The sequence below is a fragment of the Pituophis catenifer genome, unplaced genomic scaffold (genome assembly GCF_029215685.1).
Source record: "Pituophis catenifer annectens isolate HBS135680 unplaced genomic scaffold, rPitCat1.0.hap2 SCAF_10, whole genome shotgun sequence".
In the NCBI taxonomy this organism is placed as follows: domain Eukaryota; kingdom Metazoa; phylum Chordata; class Lepidosauria; order Squamata; family Colubridae; genus Pituophis; species Pituophis catenifer.
In genome coordinates this window covers 20,790,610-20,808,361 of record NW_027256890.1, presented here as the reverse complement: position 1 = coordinate 20,808,361, position 17,752 = coordinate 20,790,610, and the positions used below count along the sequence as shown (strand labels likewise).

The 17,752-nt window shown below is 47.7% G+C and overlaps 1 protein-coding gene across 1 annotated transcript; it reads left to right on the top strand.

The window, feature by feature from the left end:
- Positions 1 to 702: 702 nt before the first annotated feature.
- Positions 703 to 13,174, top strand: LOC139322205 (palmitoyltransferase ZDHHC3-like). The gene is made up of 9 exons (XM_070951222.1): positions 703 to 875; positions 2,511 to 2,599; positions 6,489 to 6,574; positions 8,032 to 8,144; positions 9,193 to 9,254; positions 10,564 to 10,684; positions 12,045 to 12,117; positions 12,262 to 12,391; positions 13,083 to 13,174. The coding sequence occupies exons 1-9, from the start codon at positions 703 to 705 to the stop codon at positions 13,172 to 13,174; spliced, it is 939 nt and encodes a 312-aa protein (XP_070807323.1).
- The last annotated feature ends 4,578 nt before the right edge of the window (positions 13,175 to 17,752 follow it).

Sequence of the window (17,752 nt, the reverse complement as noted above, 5' to 3'; positions counted from 1 at the left end):
AGAAAAGTCTTAAGCGCGCGGCGGAAGGTGCGCAGATCCGGGATCCTACGTATCTCCGGGGGGAGCTCGTTCCAAATCGTAGGTGCCCCCACAGAGAAGGCTCTCCCCCTAGGGGCCGACAGCCGACATTGTTTGGCCGACGGCACCCGGAGGAGCCCCTCTCTATGGGAGCGTACTGGCCGGTGGGAGGCTATTGGTGGTAGCAGGCGGTCCCGTAAATACTTATTTATTTATTGCAGGGATCTCCAACCTTGGCAACTTTAAGCCTTGGCGGACTTCAACTCCCAGAATCCCTCAGCCAGCAAAGCAAAGCAAAGCTGGCTGGGGAATTCTGGGAGTTGAAGTCCGCCAAGGCTTAAAGTTGCCAAGGTTGGAGACCCCTGATTTAGTGTATGGCAACCTTAAGGTTGAGCTTTAAGATATTTAAAAAAGGGCTTCTGGGGGGTTCCTTCCTGAGCAGCTAATACTGCCCTCACAACAACCCTGCCAGGTAGGCTGGTTTGGGAGGAGAGAAAGAAAAAAAGGCGGGTCAGAAATGACAGGCCTCATCTCCATGGCAACGGGAGCCGGGCCCCCCCGGAGGGCGGGGTTTGTATGCGCGCGCCTCCTTCCTCCCGCCCACGTTCCAGCCGCCGGCGCGCCGATTGGCCGAGCGCTGAAGCTGAAGGGGGGGCGGGACCGGAAGCGGCGGCCGGGGTTGCCATGGGGGCGGCGGCGGCGGCGGGGAGCCGGGCCCGGTGCCGGTGCGGCGGGAAGGGGCGAGCCCGGCTGGACCCCTGCGGGGGGCTCTGCCTCCTCCTCACCTACCTGAGCGTGGGCTACGCCGATTACGTCATCCTGGAGCACATCCTGCTCCAGGCCGGCTTCCGGGAGAGGTAAGCCCGCCCTTGGCCCTCTGCACATGCTCAGGAGGCGCCGGGTTTGGGGGGGGTTTCTTTCCCCCGGGGTGGGATGGGGCTTCTCGGTCTCTTTTTATGGGAGGGGAAGGCAATGATTAGGTGGGGTGGGGGAAGGAGCCCTCTGCACGTGCTCAGGAGCTCAGTGACCTGGCAAGAATTTGCCCTCTGTATATGCTCAGGAGCTCAATGACCCTAGGAGAAAGAAGATGCTGTCTGCACATGCTCAGGAGCTCACTGACCTAGCAAGAATTTGCCTTCTGCACATGCTCAGGAGCTCAATGACCTAGGAGGAGAAAGATGCTGTCTACACATGCTCAGGAGCTCAATGACCTAGGAGAAGAAGACGCCGTCTACACATGCTCAGGAGCTCAATGACCTAGGAGAAGAAGACGCCGTCTACACATGCTCAGGAGCTCAATGACCTAAGAGAAAAAAATGCTGTCTGCAAATGTTCAGGAGCTCAATGACCTAGGAGAAGAAAGATGCTCTCTGCACGTGCTCAGGAGCTCAATTACCTAGGAGGAGAAAGATGCTCTCTGCACGTGCTCAGGAGCTCAATGACCTAGGAGGAGAAAGATGCTCTCTGCACATGTTCAGGAACTCAATGACCTAGGAGGAGAAAGATGCTGTCTGCACATGTTCAGGAGCTCGGCGATCCAGAAGGAAGGAGCCTTTGCACGTGCTCAGGAGCTCACTGACCTAGCAAGAAGGTGCCTTCTGCACGTGCTCAGGAGCTCAGTGATCCAGAAGGAAGATGCCTTCTGCACATGTTTAGGAGCTCACTCACCTAGCAAGAAGGTGCCTTTTGCACATGATCAGAAGCTGAGTGATCCAGAGGGGAGATGCCTTCTGCACATGCTCAGGAGCTCACTCACCTAGCAAGAAGGTGCCTTTTGCACATGATCAGAAGCTGAGTGACCTAGGAGGAGAAAGATGCTGTCTGCACATGTTCAGGAGCTCACTGATCTAGGAGGAGAAATATGCTCTCTGCACATGTTCAGGAGCTCCGTGACCTAGCAGGAGAAAGGAGCTCTCTCCACGTGTCCAGGGATTCGCTGATTTCGGAGGAAGATCCTCTCTGCACATGTTCAGGAGCTCAATGACCTAGGAGGAGAAAATGTTGTCTGCACATGCTCAGGAGCTCAGTGATCCAGAGGGAAGATGCCTTCTGCACATGTTCAGGAGCTCGGAGACCCAGAAGGAAGGAGCCTTCTGCACACGATCAGGAGCTCAGTGACCTAGGATGAGAAAGATGCTTTCTGCACATGCTCAGGAGCTCTGTGACCTAGCAGGAGAAAGGAGCTCTCTCCCTGTGTCCAGGGGGGTTTGCTGATTTCGGAGGAAGATCCTCTCTGCACGTGTTCAGGAGCTCGGTGATCCAGAAAGAAGCAGGTGCCTTCTGCACATGCTCACTGGCTCAAATCAGCCGGATGGATCGAAAGTATCCCCGTTTCCAATCTGCAATCAGATCATGAGAGATGGGAGGATTATTTTAAAATATTGAACATCTGTTCAGAGCAGAGGGTGACCAGGTGGTGGCGCTAAACATCTTTGCAATATGTGCATAAACTTATAATATTCATTTTAATCGTTCTTCTCTTTTATTTCCAGCTTCTGGTGTCCTTTCCATGCCGTGGCTTTTAACCTCGTCCTTCTGATGCTCCTGATCTGTCACACCAGGGCTGTGTTTGCCGACCCAGGTGACCATATTTTGCAAAAAAATTATTGCACCCAGGCAGTCATAACTCCAGTTGTTGTGCTGAGGTTGTGTGTTGTTTAGTTATCCTGCTAACTGGCGAACCCAGTTCAAGTTTTGCAAAATGTATTTGGTGGCCCATGAAACATTACTGGCTGGCTTGATCCCATCCTCTTAGTTTTTAATCGAATTTCGGTTTTAATTGGGTTGTTTTAAATTCGGACCAATATTATTTAACTGTTTTTTTAAAATGTTTTTAAATTTTATATACTATGTTTTATCCTGGCTGTACGCTGCCCTGAGTCCCGCAGGAGAAGGGCGGTATAGAAATATAATTAAATAAATAAATAAATAAATAAATAAATAAATAAATTACAACAATTTGTTTAGCGACCGAAGTTACAACAGTCGCTGAAAAAAGGGACTTAATAACCATTTTTCACATGGTCGTTGCAGCATCCCCAGGGTCACGGGGTCAAAATTCATACGCTCGGCAACTGACTCGTATTTATGACGGTATCCTGGGTTCACGTGATCTCCTTTTGTGACCTGGGGGAAACCAGATTCACTTAACAACCCTGTGACGGACTTAACAACTGCAGTGATTCACTTGACAAGCGTGGCAAGGAAGGTCGTAAAACGGGGCAAAACTCAACGGTCTCACTTAGCGACAGAAAGTTGGGGCGCCATTGTGGTCGTAAGTCGAGGCCCAAAGCTAGCCAGTGGTGATTTTCCCTCCGGTCAGTAACTTAGGGCAATCTTTTCCAAACTCGAAACAACTTTAATATATGTGGACTTCGACTCCCAGAATTCCTCAGCCTGCTTGCAAATGCATTAAAGGCATGCTGGCTGGGGAATTCTGGGAGTTGAAGTCCACCCATCTTAACACTGCCGATGTTAAGATGTACTAAATAAATAAAATCCACATTGCAATGTTTTGGGGGTTTTTTTTGCTGATCTTTCACTGCTCTCTCAGCGTTGAACTGGAGTCCTTGACTTTTAGGAACCGGATTTATTGTAGTGGGGTTTTTTTTAAAAAAAAATCTGCAGTCTGAACAAGTACTTTTATTTTTCTATTTTTTAAAACACTTTTTGCTTACACTTACACTTTTTGATTTTTCTTTGATTTCTTTCTTTTCCTTTCTCTCTGCTTACTACTAAGAATGGAATGGAATGGAATACAATAGAACAGAATAATGGAATGAACGAATAGAATAGAATAGAATAGAATAGAATAGAATAGAATAGAATAGAATAGAATAGAATAGAATAGAATAATGGAATGATGGAATAGAATAGAATAGAATAGAATAATGGAATGGAATAGAATAGAATAGAATAGAATAGAATAGAATAGAATAAAACAGAATAGAATAGAATAGAATAGAATAGAATAGAATAGAATAGAATAGAATAATGGAATGAAGGAATGGAATGGAATGAAATAGAATAGAATAATGGAATGGAATGGAATAGAATAGAATAGAATAGAATAGAATAGAATAGAATAGAATAGAATAGAATAATGGAATCAAGGAATGGAATAGAATAGAATAGAATAGAATAGAATAGAATAGAATAGAATAGAATAGAATAGAATAATGGAATCAAGGAATGGAATGGAATAGAATAGAATAGAATAGAATAGAATAGAATAGAATAGAATAGAATAGAATAGAATAATGGAATGGAATAGAATAGAATAGAATAGAATAGAATAGAATAGAATAGAATAGAATAGAATAGAATAGAATTAGAATAGAATTAGAATAGAATAGAATAGAATAGAATAATGGAATGAATAGAATAGAATAGAATAAAACAGAATAGAATAGAATAGAATAATGGAATGAAGGAATGGAATGAAATAGAATAGAATAGAATAGAATAGAATAGAATAGAATAGAATAGAATAGAATAGAATAGAATAGAATAGAATAATGGAATAATGGAATGGAATAGAATAGAGAATTTTTTATTGGCCAAGTGTGATTGGACACACAAGGAATTTGTCTTTGGTGCATACGCTCTCAGTATACATAAAATAAAAGATACGTTCGTCAAGAATCATAAGGTACAACACTTAGTGATAGTCATAGGTACTAAATAAGCAATTAAATCATACTAGGAAACAACTAAAACAATACAAATCGTAAAGATAACAAAGCAACAAGGTCCATTAGATTTAGTTTGGCTGCCAAGGTTGATTTATGGACATCTCCGCTTCTTTCTTTCTTTCTTTCAGGCGCGTGCCTTCGGATTTATTGTCCTTTCGGCAACTGGACTTCAGTTTGCTCATCTTTAGAAAATGGGGTGGAGCTGGGTTTTTTTTTTTTTAATCTGCAGTCCGAACAAGCCGTCCGTTAGTTTTAGTCTGGCTGCTTCCCCCCCCCACCAACTCCCCCCACTCCCCGAGACTGATTTATGGAAATCTCCGCTTCTTCCCTTCGTGATCCCAAATCAAAATATTTATCAGGCCGAAATTCCTCAGCTGCGTCACTGCCAGGAGAACATCTTCGGTTGAGTAATTGTCCCGTCGTTAGGAATTTGTTCTGTTCCTTCTTTCTGGAGAGAGGCTTTTTTGTGTAAATGACGAAGGGAAAGGGGGGGGGAGAGATTATGAGTCTCTCTGTGCTCCCCCCCACCCACTCCCTGCCAAAAGCTGGTTTGCTTTTTTCCGTTTGTTTGCTTCAAAGATGTCCTAATGGCCTCCTTGGATGGGATCTGAGATCGAGAACTAGCACCCTGGCCAAACAGATGCTCCCGAACAGGCCCGTGACGTAAAAGCCACCTATTTTTCCAAATATATATATATTTGTCCTCCCCCAAAAGATGTTCTTGGATTTAGAAAAAGTTCAGCCCTTGCCTCTTCCAGGAAGCATTAGGACAAAAAAAAGGAGTGTGGGAGGGGGATGTCATTGATGGAGACCCCTCCCCTGATATATCGACAGATCTGGCCCAAGCCCAGACAGATAGATAGTCATCTGGAAGATATTATAATTATTATTTTTTATTAGAGAAGGAAGAAGTCTTTTTTTCCCCCCAAAAAAATAGCGTTCCAATAACGGAGGGATTTGGAACGCGAAAGGGGTCGGTGTAAGGAAGAAAGGAACGTGCTAAGTGAGTTTTGCACAAGGGTTTCGGGCAGTGATGGTGAACTTTTTCGGCACCCGAGGGCTCCAACTGGAACGGGCGCGCGCACGGCAGAGCGCCAGAAACCCGAAGACTAGCTGGCCGGAGCACATGCACGTGCCGGAAACCCAAAGATTTAAGTGGTATGTGTGTGCCAGCCAGCTGGTCTTTGGCTTTCCGGAGCTCCGACCAGCTGGTCTCTGGGTTTCCGGCGCTCCAGCCAGCTGGTCTTCGGGTTTCCGGCGCTCCAGCCAGCTGGTCTTTGGGTTTCCGGCGCTCCAGCCAGCTGGTCTTTGGGTTTCTGGCGCTCCAGCCAGCTGGTCTTTGGGTTTCTGGCGCTCCAGCCAGCTGGTCTCTGGGTTTCCGGCGCTCCAGCCAGCTGGTCTTTGGGTTTTCGGCGCTCCAGCCAGCTGGTCTTTGGGTTTCTGGCGCTCCAGCCAGCTGGTCTCTGGGTTTCCGGCGCTCCAGCCAGCTGGTCTTTGGGTTTCCGGCGCTCCAGCCAGCTGGTCTTTGGGTTTCCGGCGCTCCAGCCAGCTGGTCTTTGGGTTTCCGGCGCTCCAGCCAGCTGGTCTTTGGGTTTCCGGTGCTCCAGCCAGCTGGTCTTTGGGTTTCCGGCGCTCCAGCCAGCTGGTCTTTGGGTTTTCGGCGCTCCAGCCAGCTGGTCTTTGGATTTCCGGCGCTCCAGCCGGAAGGTAGCAAGGCGAGGTGTACGTGCCCCAGTTTAAACTCAGTTTACCTAAGACCTTGGAATTGTTTTTCAGGGGTGGTCCCGCTGCCGGACACCGCCCTCGATTTCTCCGATCTCAGGAGCAGCAACAGCAGCAATGCAGCGCATCAGAACAGCCGTGTGAGTTGTCAGATCAGCCGGTTTCTCTACCCACAAAGTCTTTATGGCAGGCCCTGTTGACAGCCATGAATCTTGGGTTGTAGGGGAGAGAGAGAAATGCACATTATTTCCTTTATTTTCCTTAATGGATATTTATTGTGTGCATCCACCTAGGATCTCCCAACCTTGACAGCTTTATGATAGGTGGACATCAACTCCCAGAATTCCCCAGCCAGCTGGCTTTCGTGTCAAAGGCCGGACTAGAACTCCCTGTCCCCTGATGATTGGCCCAAAGTCTGCAGTATGGAATACTCCTCCAATTTGTTTTAAGTCGGGAGTCTCAAAACATGGCAATTTTTAAGACTTGGGGACTTCCGCTGGGGAATTCTGGGAGTTGAAGTCCACAAGTCTTAAAAGTTGTCGAGCTTCGAGACCTCCGATTTAGGCACAAGAGTGAATTTCAACCAGGACTTGACAGCTGTAGGATGAGGCTGAGTTACCATAGAATGTACCTCCTGGAGAGAACTCCAGGTTTCGGAGATGCTCTGGGCCAAGGACTCTATGGTGGGACAACACCCCACCCCCATTTTTCTCCCGATAATCTCGCATTCAAAATCTCAGAGCTGGTTTGATCTGGTGGTGGAAGGTACTAGGCTAGAAACCAGGAGTGAGGGAGTTCTAGTCAGCATGAAAGGCAGCTGGGAGACTTTGGACCAGTTATTTTATTTTATTTTATTTTATTTTATTTTATTTTATTTTATTTTATTTTATTTTATTTTATTTTATTTTATTTTATTTTATTTTATTTTATTTTATTTTATTTTATTTTATTTTATTTATTTTTTTTTTTTATTGAAAAGTTTTACAAAAGAAAAATACAAAAATTTTTCCCACCCATGTTCCCCCCACCCTTTCCCCCCCTTCATCCCTCCCTTTTCCCCCCCCCGACTTCCCAGAGCAAAATACAAGGAATTTCATTTAATCAAACATAAACTAGATTAATCTACTTATCCTCAAAGTACTGCCTCCCCCACTGAAACCTTAACTCCACTACAGATAACCAAATACTTCTAATACTAACATTCATTCATAAGCTATTTGATATTTTCTTGTCTGATACTTATTTTGAATATAATCAATCCATCTTCTCCATTCCGATACGTATCTTTCTTGCGTATGGTCCTTATTTTATTTTATTTTATTTTATTTTATTTTATTTTATTTTATTTTATTTTATTTTATTATTTTATTGTATTGTATTGTATTGTATTGTATTGTATTGTATTGTATTATATTTTACTGTATTGTATTGTATTGTATTGTATTGTATTGTATTGTATTATTTTATTTTAGTATTGTATTGTATTGTATTGTATTGTATTGTATTGTATTGTATTGTATTGTATTGTATTGTATTGTATTGTATTGTATTGTATTGTATTATTTTATTTTATTTTATTTTAATTTAATTTTTTTAGAATAATGAGGACTGGACCGTTTGCAACCGGTGCGAAACCTACCGGCCTCCCCGGGCTCATCACTGCCAGATTTGTCACCGTTGCGTCCGTCGGATGGATCATCACTGCCCTTGGTGAGGTTCAGGATTGTGCAGCTTGGGTAGAGACAAGCCACCGTTGGCCCGGAGCTGCTTAGCCTGATGGGTTTTGTTGCATGGCTTGGTTTGGGGAGTTTTCCCGCCCCCCCCCCCCCCTTGTTTCATAAATGACAAGACTCGGCCAGGCTCCCGAGTCAGAAATAATTTTCCGTTTTCACAGAAAGTCCTCCACTTACAACCGTGACCACACGCAGTAACTTAACGACCGTTTTTCACTCTTACGACCCTTGCGGCATCCTCCCCCTCCTCCCACCCCCGGTCACCCCTGATCCAAATTCAGAACTTTGAACAACTGACTCCTCTTTACGACTGTCAGTGTCCTGAGTTTGCCATCCCCTTTTGCGACCTTCCGATGAGCCGAGTCAACGGGGGAAGCCAGATTCCATTTAAACAAACAGGTTACTCGCTCATCCGCCGCCGCAGCTGTTCCCTTCATGGATGTGGCGAGAGAGGTCGTAAAACGGGAGCAAAACTCGCTTCGCAAATTCCTCACCGAGCAACATAAATTTTTTTGGGGGGGCCCGTCGCGGTCGTACGTCGAGGACTTGCCTGTAAGTTGATTTCACGTGACTGTGGGTTTTCTTTTTTTAAAATAAATAAATATATGTTTTCTGAGGTTTTCGCGGGTGTTTGTATGTAGGTCTTTGGTTATTCGGGTTTTCTCCCGCGTAAAATTGGAGGTTTCTTGGCAACGTTTCGACGAAGTCTCATTCGTCAACAACCCCCCATCCAATCAGAGCACAGCCAAACCCCCAACCAATCAGAACACACCTCCGCCCAATCAGAACACAGCCAAGCTCCCACCCAATCAGTTCATACCCCCACTGGCAGTTAAATGAAGAAACAGCTGCGATCACACACACACGTGCTCCTAGAAGCACGAAGCCGAAGACACCAGCCTGAAGATGACGAATGAGACTTCGTCGAAACGTTGCCAAGAAACCTCCAATTTTATGCAGGAGAAAACCCGAATAACCAAAGACCTACATATATATATATATATATATGTTCTCTTTCTTCACAGGATCAACAACTGCGTGGGAGAACTTAATCAGAAATACTTCATCCAGTTCCTTTTCTACACAGGTATTGTTTTAAGAAGTGGTGGGATCCACCTGCTGGGATCCCAGGAAGGATCACGGGAAGGGAGTGAGAGAATCAGATCAGATACATATTTAACAGAGTCGGAAGGGACCTTGGTGGTCATCTAGTCCAGCCCCCCAGTCCCCGCCCAAGCCAGAGACCCTACACCATTTCTGACAGATGGCAGTCCAGTCTCTTCTTGGAAGTTTCCGGTGATGAAATTCCCGCAACTGCTCCCCCATCACCATCAAGGATAAGAGAAAGTACCGGTCGTCCTCCACTTACGACAATTCATTTAGCGACCGTTCGAAGTTACGACGGCCCTGCCAAAAAGCCACTCAACGGAGGTGAAGACACTGAATGAGAAATTTTTGCTTTTGGGAAGGTGCACTTGCAGCCTTCGTCCACTAGAGGCTGCTCTGACCCCGCTTTTTTTCCCCCTTATTTATTTCCCTATCCTCCAAAACCTACCATCGGTTTACACTTCATAGTAAGGGGTAGTCTTCGACTTACGACCGGTCGAGTTTACGACGGCGGTGAGAAAAAAAAAAGGGACTTAAGACCGGGTTTCATATTTACGACCGTTGCACAGGCCCCGTGGTCATGTTGCTCGGAAGTTCTGACGCTCGGCAAGTGACTCGTACTTACGACCGTTGCAGTGTCCCCGGGATCACGGGATCCCCTTTTGCGGCCTTCTGACGGGCAAGAGTCAATGGGGAAGCCAGACAAATGGTTGTCCAATCTCATTAGATTAGATTAGAGTAGATTAGATTAGATTAGATTAGATTAGATTAGATTAGATTAGATTAGATTAAGAGTTGGAAGGGACCTTGTAGATCATGTAGTCCAACGCCCCGTCCTACCATGAGCCCCCATCTCATTCCAGACAAATGGTCGTCCAATCAGATTAGATTAGATTAGATTAGATTAGATTAGATTAGATTAGATTAGATTAACAGAGTTGGAAGGGACCTTGTAGGTCGTCCAATCTCTTCTTCGAGTTGTTGAAGCCCCCACAACATCTGAAGGCAAACCTTTCCGCTGATCCCACCGATTTTTCCGACGAGGGTTAGAAAAAAACCTCCTGAAACGTAAGAATGGAAATCCTCTCCCGCCCCCCACCCCCAAAAGAACACCCCTGCAGGGGCAACCCCTTGTTTTTTTCCACTCGGTTGTGGGAACGGACGAGAAGGAGCCTGTAGGATTAACGAGGGATCCAGAGAGAGAAAGAATTGGCTTGGAGACTTCCTTCCCCCCCACTTCCCTCTTCAATTTTCCTTGGCGTCGGCTGACCTAATTCTCCCGGCCACAGGCTTGGCGAGTCTCTATGCCATGGGGCTGGTTTTGGCCACCTGGGTGTGGCCCCTGGACAGGATCTCAGCCAGCAGAGCCGAAGGCTACGAAGGCGGCGTTGCCGGCACCCCGATCCAAATGTAAGTCCCCCTGCAGGCTTTCCTCCCCCACAAAAATATCTTTATTTTTTATTTCAACCCTCCGAAAAACGGTGCGTTGCAGAGCTCTTGCACTTTCCTTCCCTCGGCCCTTAAAAAGAAAGAAAGGGGGGAAAAAAAAATAGAAGTACAGTCAAGAGAAATTTGCCATGTCACCCAGTCCTTGCCAAGAACAACTGGAACGCCAGATTTTTGGCACGGATTCGGGGAAGGGAGGGGAAGCTCGGCCAATTTGGCACCGACGGGGAAACAACCGATCTCTCGTTTGATGGGAGCAGAAGAAGAAAAGGGGGGGGGGGAATTGGAGGGTTTTGGGTTTCAATTTATCTCTCATTCGAATTTGGGGGGTGGGTGGCGGGAAAGTGGACGAAACCGGACTTTGCTTTTTGGGGGCCGTTCGGGTCCCAAACCGCAGGCTGTCCTCCAATATTCTTACTACCGATTCGCCCCGCATGCGCACGCTTGCTTCACGCGCACTCCGCACATGCGCTCGGCCTTCCACGCATGCGCCCGGCCTCGAAAATGTGCCTAAATAGGATGTTGTAGATCAAGAGCCAGTGGGCAAGCCCACCTGCGATCTCTGCTATCGGTTCGCTCGAACCGATACGAACCGGCTGAATACCATCTCTGATGCTCCCGGCCACGAAAATGTGCCTAAATAGGAGATCATAAAGCGAGGGCCGGTGGGCGAGCCCACCTGCGATCTCTGCAATCGGTACGCTCGAACCGGTATGAGCCGGCTGAATACCATCTCTGATGCTCCCAGCCTCGAAAACGTGCCTAAATAGGACGTCATAGAGCTAGAGTGGGTGGGCGGGCCAACCCGCAATCTCGGCTACCAATTCGCATGAACCGGCTGAATACCATCTCTGATGCTCCCGGCCTCGAAAACGTGCCTAAATAGGACATCATAGAGCCAGGGCCGGTGGACAGGCCCACCCGCAATTTCTGCAGTCGGTTCGCTCGAACCGGTACGAACCGGCTGAATACCATCTCTGATGCTCCCGGCCTCGAAAACGTGCCTAAATAGGACATCATAGAGCCAGGGCTGGTGGGCAGGCCAACCCGTGATCTCTGCAGTCGGTTCGCACAAACCAGTACGAACCAGTTGAATACCACCTCTGATGCCCCCGGCCTCGAAAACGTGCCTAAATAGGACATCATAGAGCCAGGGCCGGTGGGAGGGCCCAACCACGATCTCCTCTATCGGCTGAATACGACCTGTGCTGTCCTTGTTTAACGGGCGAAGTTAGAACAGCGCTGAAAAAAAGGGGCTTAAGGCCGGTCGACCGATCACTGATTTTCTGCTTTTCTGCCCCTCTTCCCCCCCTCCCCCTCCCAGTGCTCACCGGATCATCTTGCTGGTGGAGTCCATCATCTTCGGCCTCTTTGTCACTGTGATATTTTACGACCAGGTGAGGTTGTAACTCGGGGCAAGGGGCCTGGAGAAAGCCTCCAGAGGCCGTGGGTCCCTCTACTAGCCGTTGGGAGGACGTCATTGCCCGAGGTCACCTCAACCCTTTCCTCTACCTCCCCCCCGCTCCGGTTTTGCCTTGCAGGTGGTCTCCATCATCACCGACGAGACCCCCATTGAGCAGCTGCGCAACCGGCTTCAGAAAGAGGGTCACCGGGGAGGGAGCCACACGCGCAAACCCAAAATCGCCCTCCTGCGCGAGGTCTTCGGCCGAGGTGCGTTGGTACTCCGGGACAGAGGTCCTTCCTTTCCATGGCTTTGCCTCCTCTTCCTTTCCTTCTCTCCTCCTTCTCCTTTTCTTCTTCTTCCTCTTTCTCCTCCTCTTCTTCCGCCTCGTCCCCTTCTTCCTCCTTCTCTTCTCCTTTTCCCTCTTCTCCTTTTCTTCTTTCTCCTCCTCCTTCTTTTCCTACACCTCCTCCTCTTCTTCTCCTTCTCCATCATCTTCTCCTTTTCCTCTTCCTCCTCCTCTTCTCCTCCCTCTCCTCTTCTCCTGCTTTTTCTCCTTTTCTTTTCCTCCTCCTCTTCTCCTTTTCTTCTTCTTCTACCTCTTTCTCCTCCACCTCTTCCTCCTCCTCTTCTCCTTTTCCTTCTCCTTTTCTTCTTTCTCCTCCTTTTCTTATTCCTACACCTCCTCCTCTTCTTCTCCTCTTCTGCTTTTTCTTCTTTTTTCCCTTCCTCCTCCTTCTCAGTCATCTTCTCCTTTTCTTCTTCTTCCTCCTCTTCTCCCCCTTTTCCTTTTCTCCTCCTCCTCCTTTTCCTTCTCTTCTCCTGCTCCCTCACCTCCTGTTCCTCTCCTCCTCCTCCTCTTCCTCTTCCTCTTCCTCTCTTACGCTTGGGTGTGGAGGGAGGTACAAAAACCGAGCCCCCACCCACTCCAAATCCCTCCTCCGCTCTTCTCCCACCCAGGTTTTGTCATCTGCTGGTTTTTCCCCTGCAACTTCACCACGCCGTCCACCAGCGGGCCGGCTTACAGCTACTTGCCCAACTACGACGTCTGAACGTCCTCTGGCCCGCCGTCCCTCTCTCCGCTCGCTTCTCTTTTTGTGGGGGGGGAAAAAGAACTGAGGCATGCCCCCCCCCCCAAAATTCATCAGCTTCAGCAAAAGAAGACCACCCGGCGAGGTGACCCTAAGCTGGAACGGCTCGCTTCAAAGGCCGAAAGGGGCTCGGCGGATTGGCTGGCCTTCGAATCTCGGCACCGTCTTACCTCTTCCTTTGAACTCCTGCAGTGGTGGCATTCAGCCGGTTCGGGCGAATCGGTAGCAGCGACTGCAGGAGGCTCCACCCGCCCGGACGTCATCACGTCCTGCTTTTGACGCTCTGCACATGCGCACCAGGCCCTGCATATGCGCGGAGGTGGGTGCGCGCGCTCGCATTTGCAAATGCAAACCGGTAGCGAAGGTAAGTGAGTACCACTCCTGAACTCCTGGCCCATGGTGCACTTCTTCGAACAGCCGTCCGTGCTTATAGCCGGCACGAGAGAGTTTTTGGACGAATAGCTTGGACCGCGAAACAGAAATGGGACGTGTGACTCGTAAACTCTTCCCCAGAGACCAGATCTCCCACCGTCCAAGAAACGAGAAATCCCCGGGGTGAAGCCGGAATCGTTTCTGTCATTGGTAGATCAGTCGATTACTCTTAATCCTGACCTTCCCTTACGAAGCCCGTTGGGCTCCCAGACAGGAGTTCAACAGGTAGGGAAGGCCTAAAATTGACATCCCTTTCGGCTTGCCCCACGCCCCCAGCTTGATTAAATACAGCTGCTCCTCCACTTACGACCACGGTGGGGAAACCAGCGGTGCTTTCCGTCGCTAAGCGAGGCGCTCGTTCGGCGACCCGCAGTTCGATTTGACGAACTTTTTTTTAAATTTTTTTTTTTTTTTAAGTCCATCGCTGCAGCTGTTAAGCGAATCGCACCATTCATAAGCAAACCTGGATTTCCCCGCCTCCCCTCCGACCGTTTTTTTCCGGTCCCGTCGTAACTTCGAACAAATGGTTGTAAGCGAAGGACCTACCGTATTTAAATCGGGGAGCTTTGGATCTCCCGCTCTAGCATTTGCTCTATCCCCCTCGTTCCCGAAAACAGCCAGGTCAGTCCCAAAAAATAGGGACCACGCCTTCCCGAACACAAAAACTCAGCGTCCCTCTTCGTTGTGAGTGTGATCCCTTTTTGCTTTGCAAGCCCCCCCCCACCCTTCCTCTCCAGCTCCTTTCAGGTCCTGGGTTCAGATCCTACTTACCTCTCCCGAGAGACCTGGTTAAAGAAACGTACATTTTTACCTGCTCAGTTTGTCTCCCTATTTCATGGCGATGAGCCACGAAACACATTCACCACCCTATTTTTTTCACTGCTGGGGGGGTGGGCAGAGTGTCCCCCCTCGACCTCACCCTTCCTGCGCAAAACAAGGCATAAGATTCCTTTTTTTACCCAGAATTTTCTCTCCTGCCTCCTCCAAACCCGTCCCCTGGCCCCCTGTTTACCTGTAAATAGACTTTATTTATTAACTTTATTTATTGAGGCTGCCTCATCGGCGGTTTTAAAATAACAGACAAACGGGTAGCAGTTCCATCAGCAGATGGATGTACTTCCGGGAATGAACTTCACCGTCGCTGCTCAAATCGGGCGACGGCTGGCTCTTCCTTCCCTGTTTCGGATCCCTGGGGCTGATAGAAGCTGGGATCTGTTCTGGCTAGATCAGTATTTCTCAACCTTGGCGACTTTAAGATGGGTGGACTTCAACTCCCAGAATTCCCAAGCTAGCATGCTTTAAGATGGGTGGACTTCAACTCCCAGAATTCCTCAGTCACTTTGATTTAAGATGGGTGGCGACTTCAACTCCCAGAATTCCTCAGTCAGAATGCTTTAAGATAGGTGGACTTCAACTCCCAGAATTCCTCAGTTAGAATGCTTTATGATGGATGGACTTCAACTCCCAGAATTCCCCAGTCAGAATGCTTTAAGATGGATGGACTTCAACTCCCAGAATTCCTCAGTCAGAATGCTTTAAGATGGATGGACTTCAACTCCCAGAATTCTCCAGTCAGAAAGCTTTATGATGGATGGACTTCAATTCCCAGAATTCCTCAGTCAGAATGCTTTAAGATAGGTGAACTTCAACTCCCAGAATTCCCCAGTCAGAAAGCTTCATGATGGATGGACTTCAATTCCCAGAATTCCCCAGTCAGAATGCTTTAAGATGGATGGACTTCAATTCCCAGAATTCCCCAGTCAGAATGCTTTAAGATAGGTGGACTTTAACTCCCAGAATTCCCCAGTCAGAAAGCTTCATGATGGATGGACTTCAACTCCCAGAATTCCCCAATCAGAATGCTTTAAGATGGATGGACTTCAACTCCCAGAATTCCTCAGAATGCTTTAAGATGGGGGTGGGACTTCAATTCCCAGAATTCCCCAGCCAGTAAGCTTTAAGAAGACTCTAATTCCATGCAAATTTCACGACACCCCCTCTGAGTCACATCCAGAACCACCATCCCGCGGGCGCAAATTTGCAAAACTGACAATTCATTAAAAAAACCCCACCAACCCACAAAAACGCGGACTTCGAATGTGCAAACTATACCTGCTTTTTACTCCTCCGAGTAAACACCTGAGATAAACATCAAGATAATGTTCCGAGTTTAAGAATCTCGCCCTTCCTTTCCTTGAGAAACCTTATTTGCAGATTTAAAAAAAAAAAAAAAAAAATGGGCTGGAAGAGCTCAGATGGAAAAGATTTTGGAGCAAAGGGAGTTTGTTTATTTTTTTTAAAAGCAGGCTTATCCAATTTGTACGTTGCGAAAGCAGATCTAAACTTGCAGAAACATCTGTCGGAGGCAACAGCTGCATGGATGCAGGGGGTGCTTAGCGCATTGCGCAAACTTGCCCCGTTTTGTTACTTCCCGGTTTGGCATCTTGTGAAACCCAGAAAACGAATGAATTCAGCTATCGGGATCTCAAATGAACTCAGATGCTTCCCAAAAAAATTCAGTATACGGCTAATCCTCGACTTAAGATCCACAATTGAGCCTCCAATTCCTGTTTCGCTAAGCGAGAAACTTTTGTTAAGCAAGTTTTGCACCATTTTACGATTTCCCCCCCCTGCTGCCCTTGTTAAGCGAATCGCTGGCTGTTGTTAAGTTAGTCACATGGTCGTTAAGCGAATCTGCCTCGCTTACCGCCTGACCTCGGGACGCCACCACCGTCCGTCGCCAAGCCTCCGAATTTTGATCCCGTGGCTGTGGGGACGCGGCAACTGTCGTATGCGTGAAAAATCATTTTCACATGCCGTTGTCATTTCAAACGGTCACTAAACGAACCGTTGTAAGTCGAGGACTATCTGTAATTGCCTCAGTGGCCCTTTTCACCCACCTCATCCATTTGGACAATTGGAGAGGCCTTGCTGAACGTCGGTGCCTCACGTGTATTTTGGGGTGGTTAATTTGGGGACCCAAAAACGTATTTTTCCCCCCCTAAAATAATCAACTGGACTTTTTTGTTTTTTCCTTTGAAAACCTTTCGCTTCTCCTCCGAGGAGCTTCTTCGCTTCGTTTCTTGGATGCGAAAGCGAGATGTTTTCAAGGAAAAAAACAAGAAAATCCCGTTAAATGTTTGGGAAGAAAACAAACAAACAAACGGATGATGGAGAATCTCCAAAGACACTGAATTTGGGGATGTTTTGCTCGTGGGAAAATCCAGGTGCATTTCTCAGAGTCCGCCGTTGGATGGGTGGAGCTGAACAGTACATACCTATAAACGTTTATCTCCGTCTCCGTGTCTCTTATCTTCGGCATCTCTGCGTGGGGAAGAGAAACTCAAGAAAAGCTAGAAATTTTTTGGCATAAATGACACCTGTTGTAACTATCGGGGGGGGGGGGCGGAGGGGGGAGAGGACAGGAAAACTTGGACTTCTTGCAAGTAGATAATGTGGGAATGCATCGTCCGATCCTTCCCAGGTCTCGCTCCGCCGTCTTAAAAAAGATCCCGGCGGACTTTGGGATCCTGTCCGTGGGATGGAGGGCAATCCTGACTGAGCAGGAACCGAGCAAAAAAGACAAATTTCCCAGAACTCATCGTGGTGGTGGTGGGGGGTGTACCGCTGGGGCATTGTGGGAAAAGCCGAAATGGCGGGGCGCCAGCCGTCCCGCTTGGACTGAGGATGGATCTGAAGAAGCCATAAAGCAGGCAGTAGATTTCCCCACCCTTCCCGGCTGCAGAGACCAGCTGTTGATCCCATCAACGTCGTCTTTTCCAAGCATCCTTCCTGGCCAACAGCTGCTTTTGTAACTGATCTCGGTTCCTTGAATGTCCCCCCCCTCCCAAAAAAAAAAAAAAAACGAAATTCCAGATTGGGCTAGGCAGAAGATCCTCAAATGTCAAGAATTATGTGTCGCCTCTTTTTGTGGGTCTCTCTGCTTTCCCTATATCGGTGTTTCTTTTTATTTATTTATTTTTTTTATTTTATATTTTTGATTTAGATGCCGCCCTTCTCCGGAGACTCAGGGCGGCTTACAATGCGTTAAGCAACAGCCTTCATCCTTTTGTATATTTATACAAAGTCAGCTTATTGCCCCCACAA

Coding starts and splice junctions, on each gene's coding strand:
- LOC139322205 (XM_070951222.1), top strand. CDS start 703: ATGGGGGCGGCGGCGGCGGCGGGGAGCCGGGCCCGGTGCCGGTGCGGC. Junction 9,255..10,563: donor CCAGTTCCTTTTCTACACAG/GTATTGTTTTAA, acceptor TCCCGGCCACAG/GCTTGGCGAGTCTCTATGCC. Junction 12,118..12,261: donor CTGTGATATTTTACGACCAG/GTGAGGTTGTAA, acceptor TTTGCCTTGCAG/GTGGTCTCCATCATCACCGA.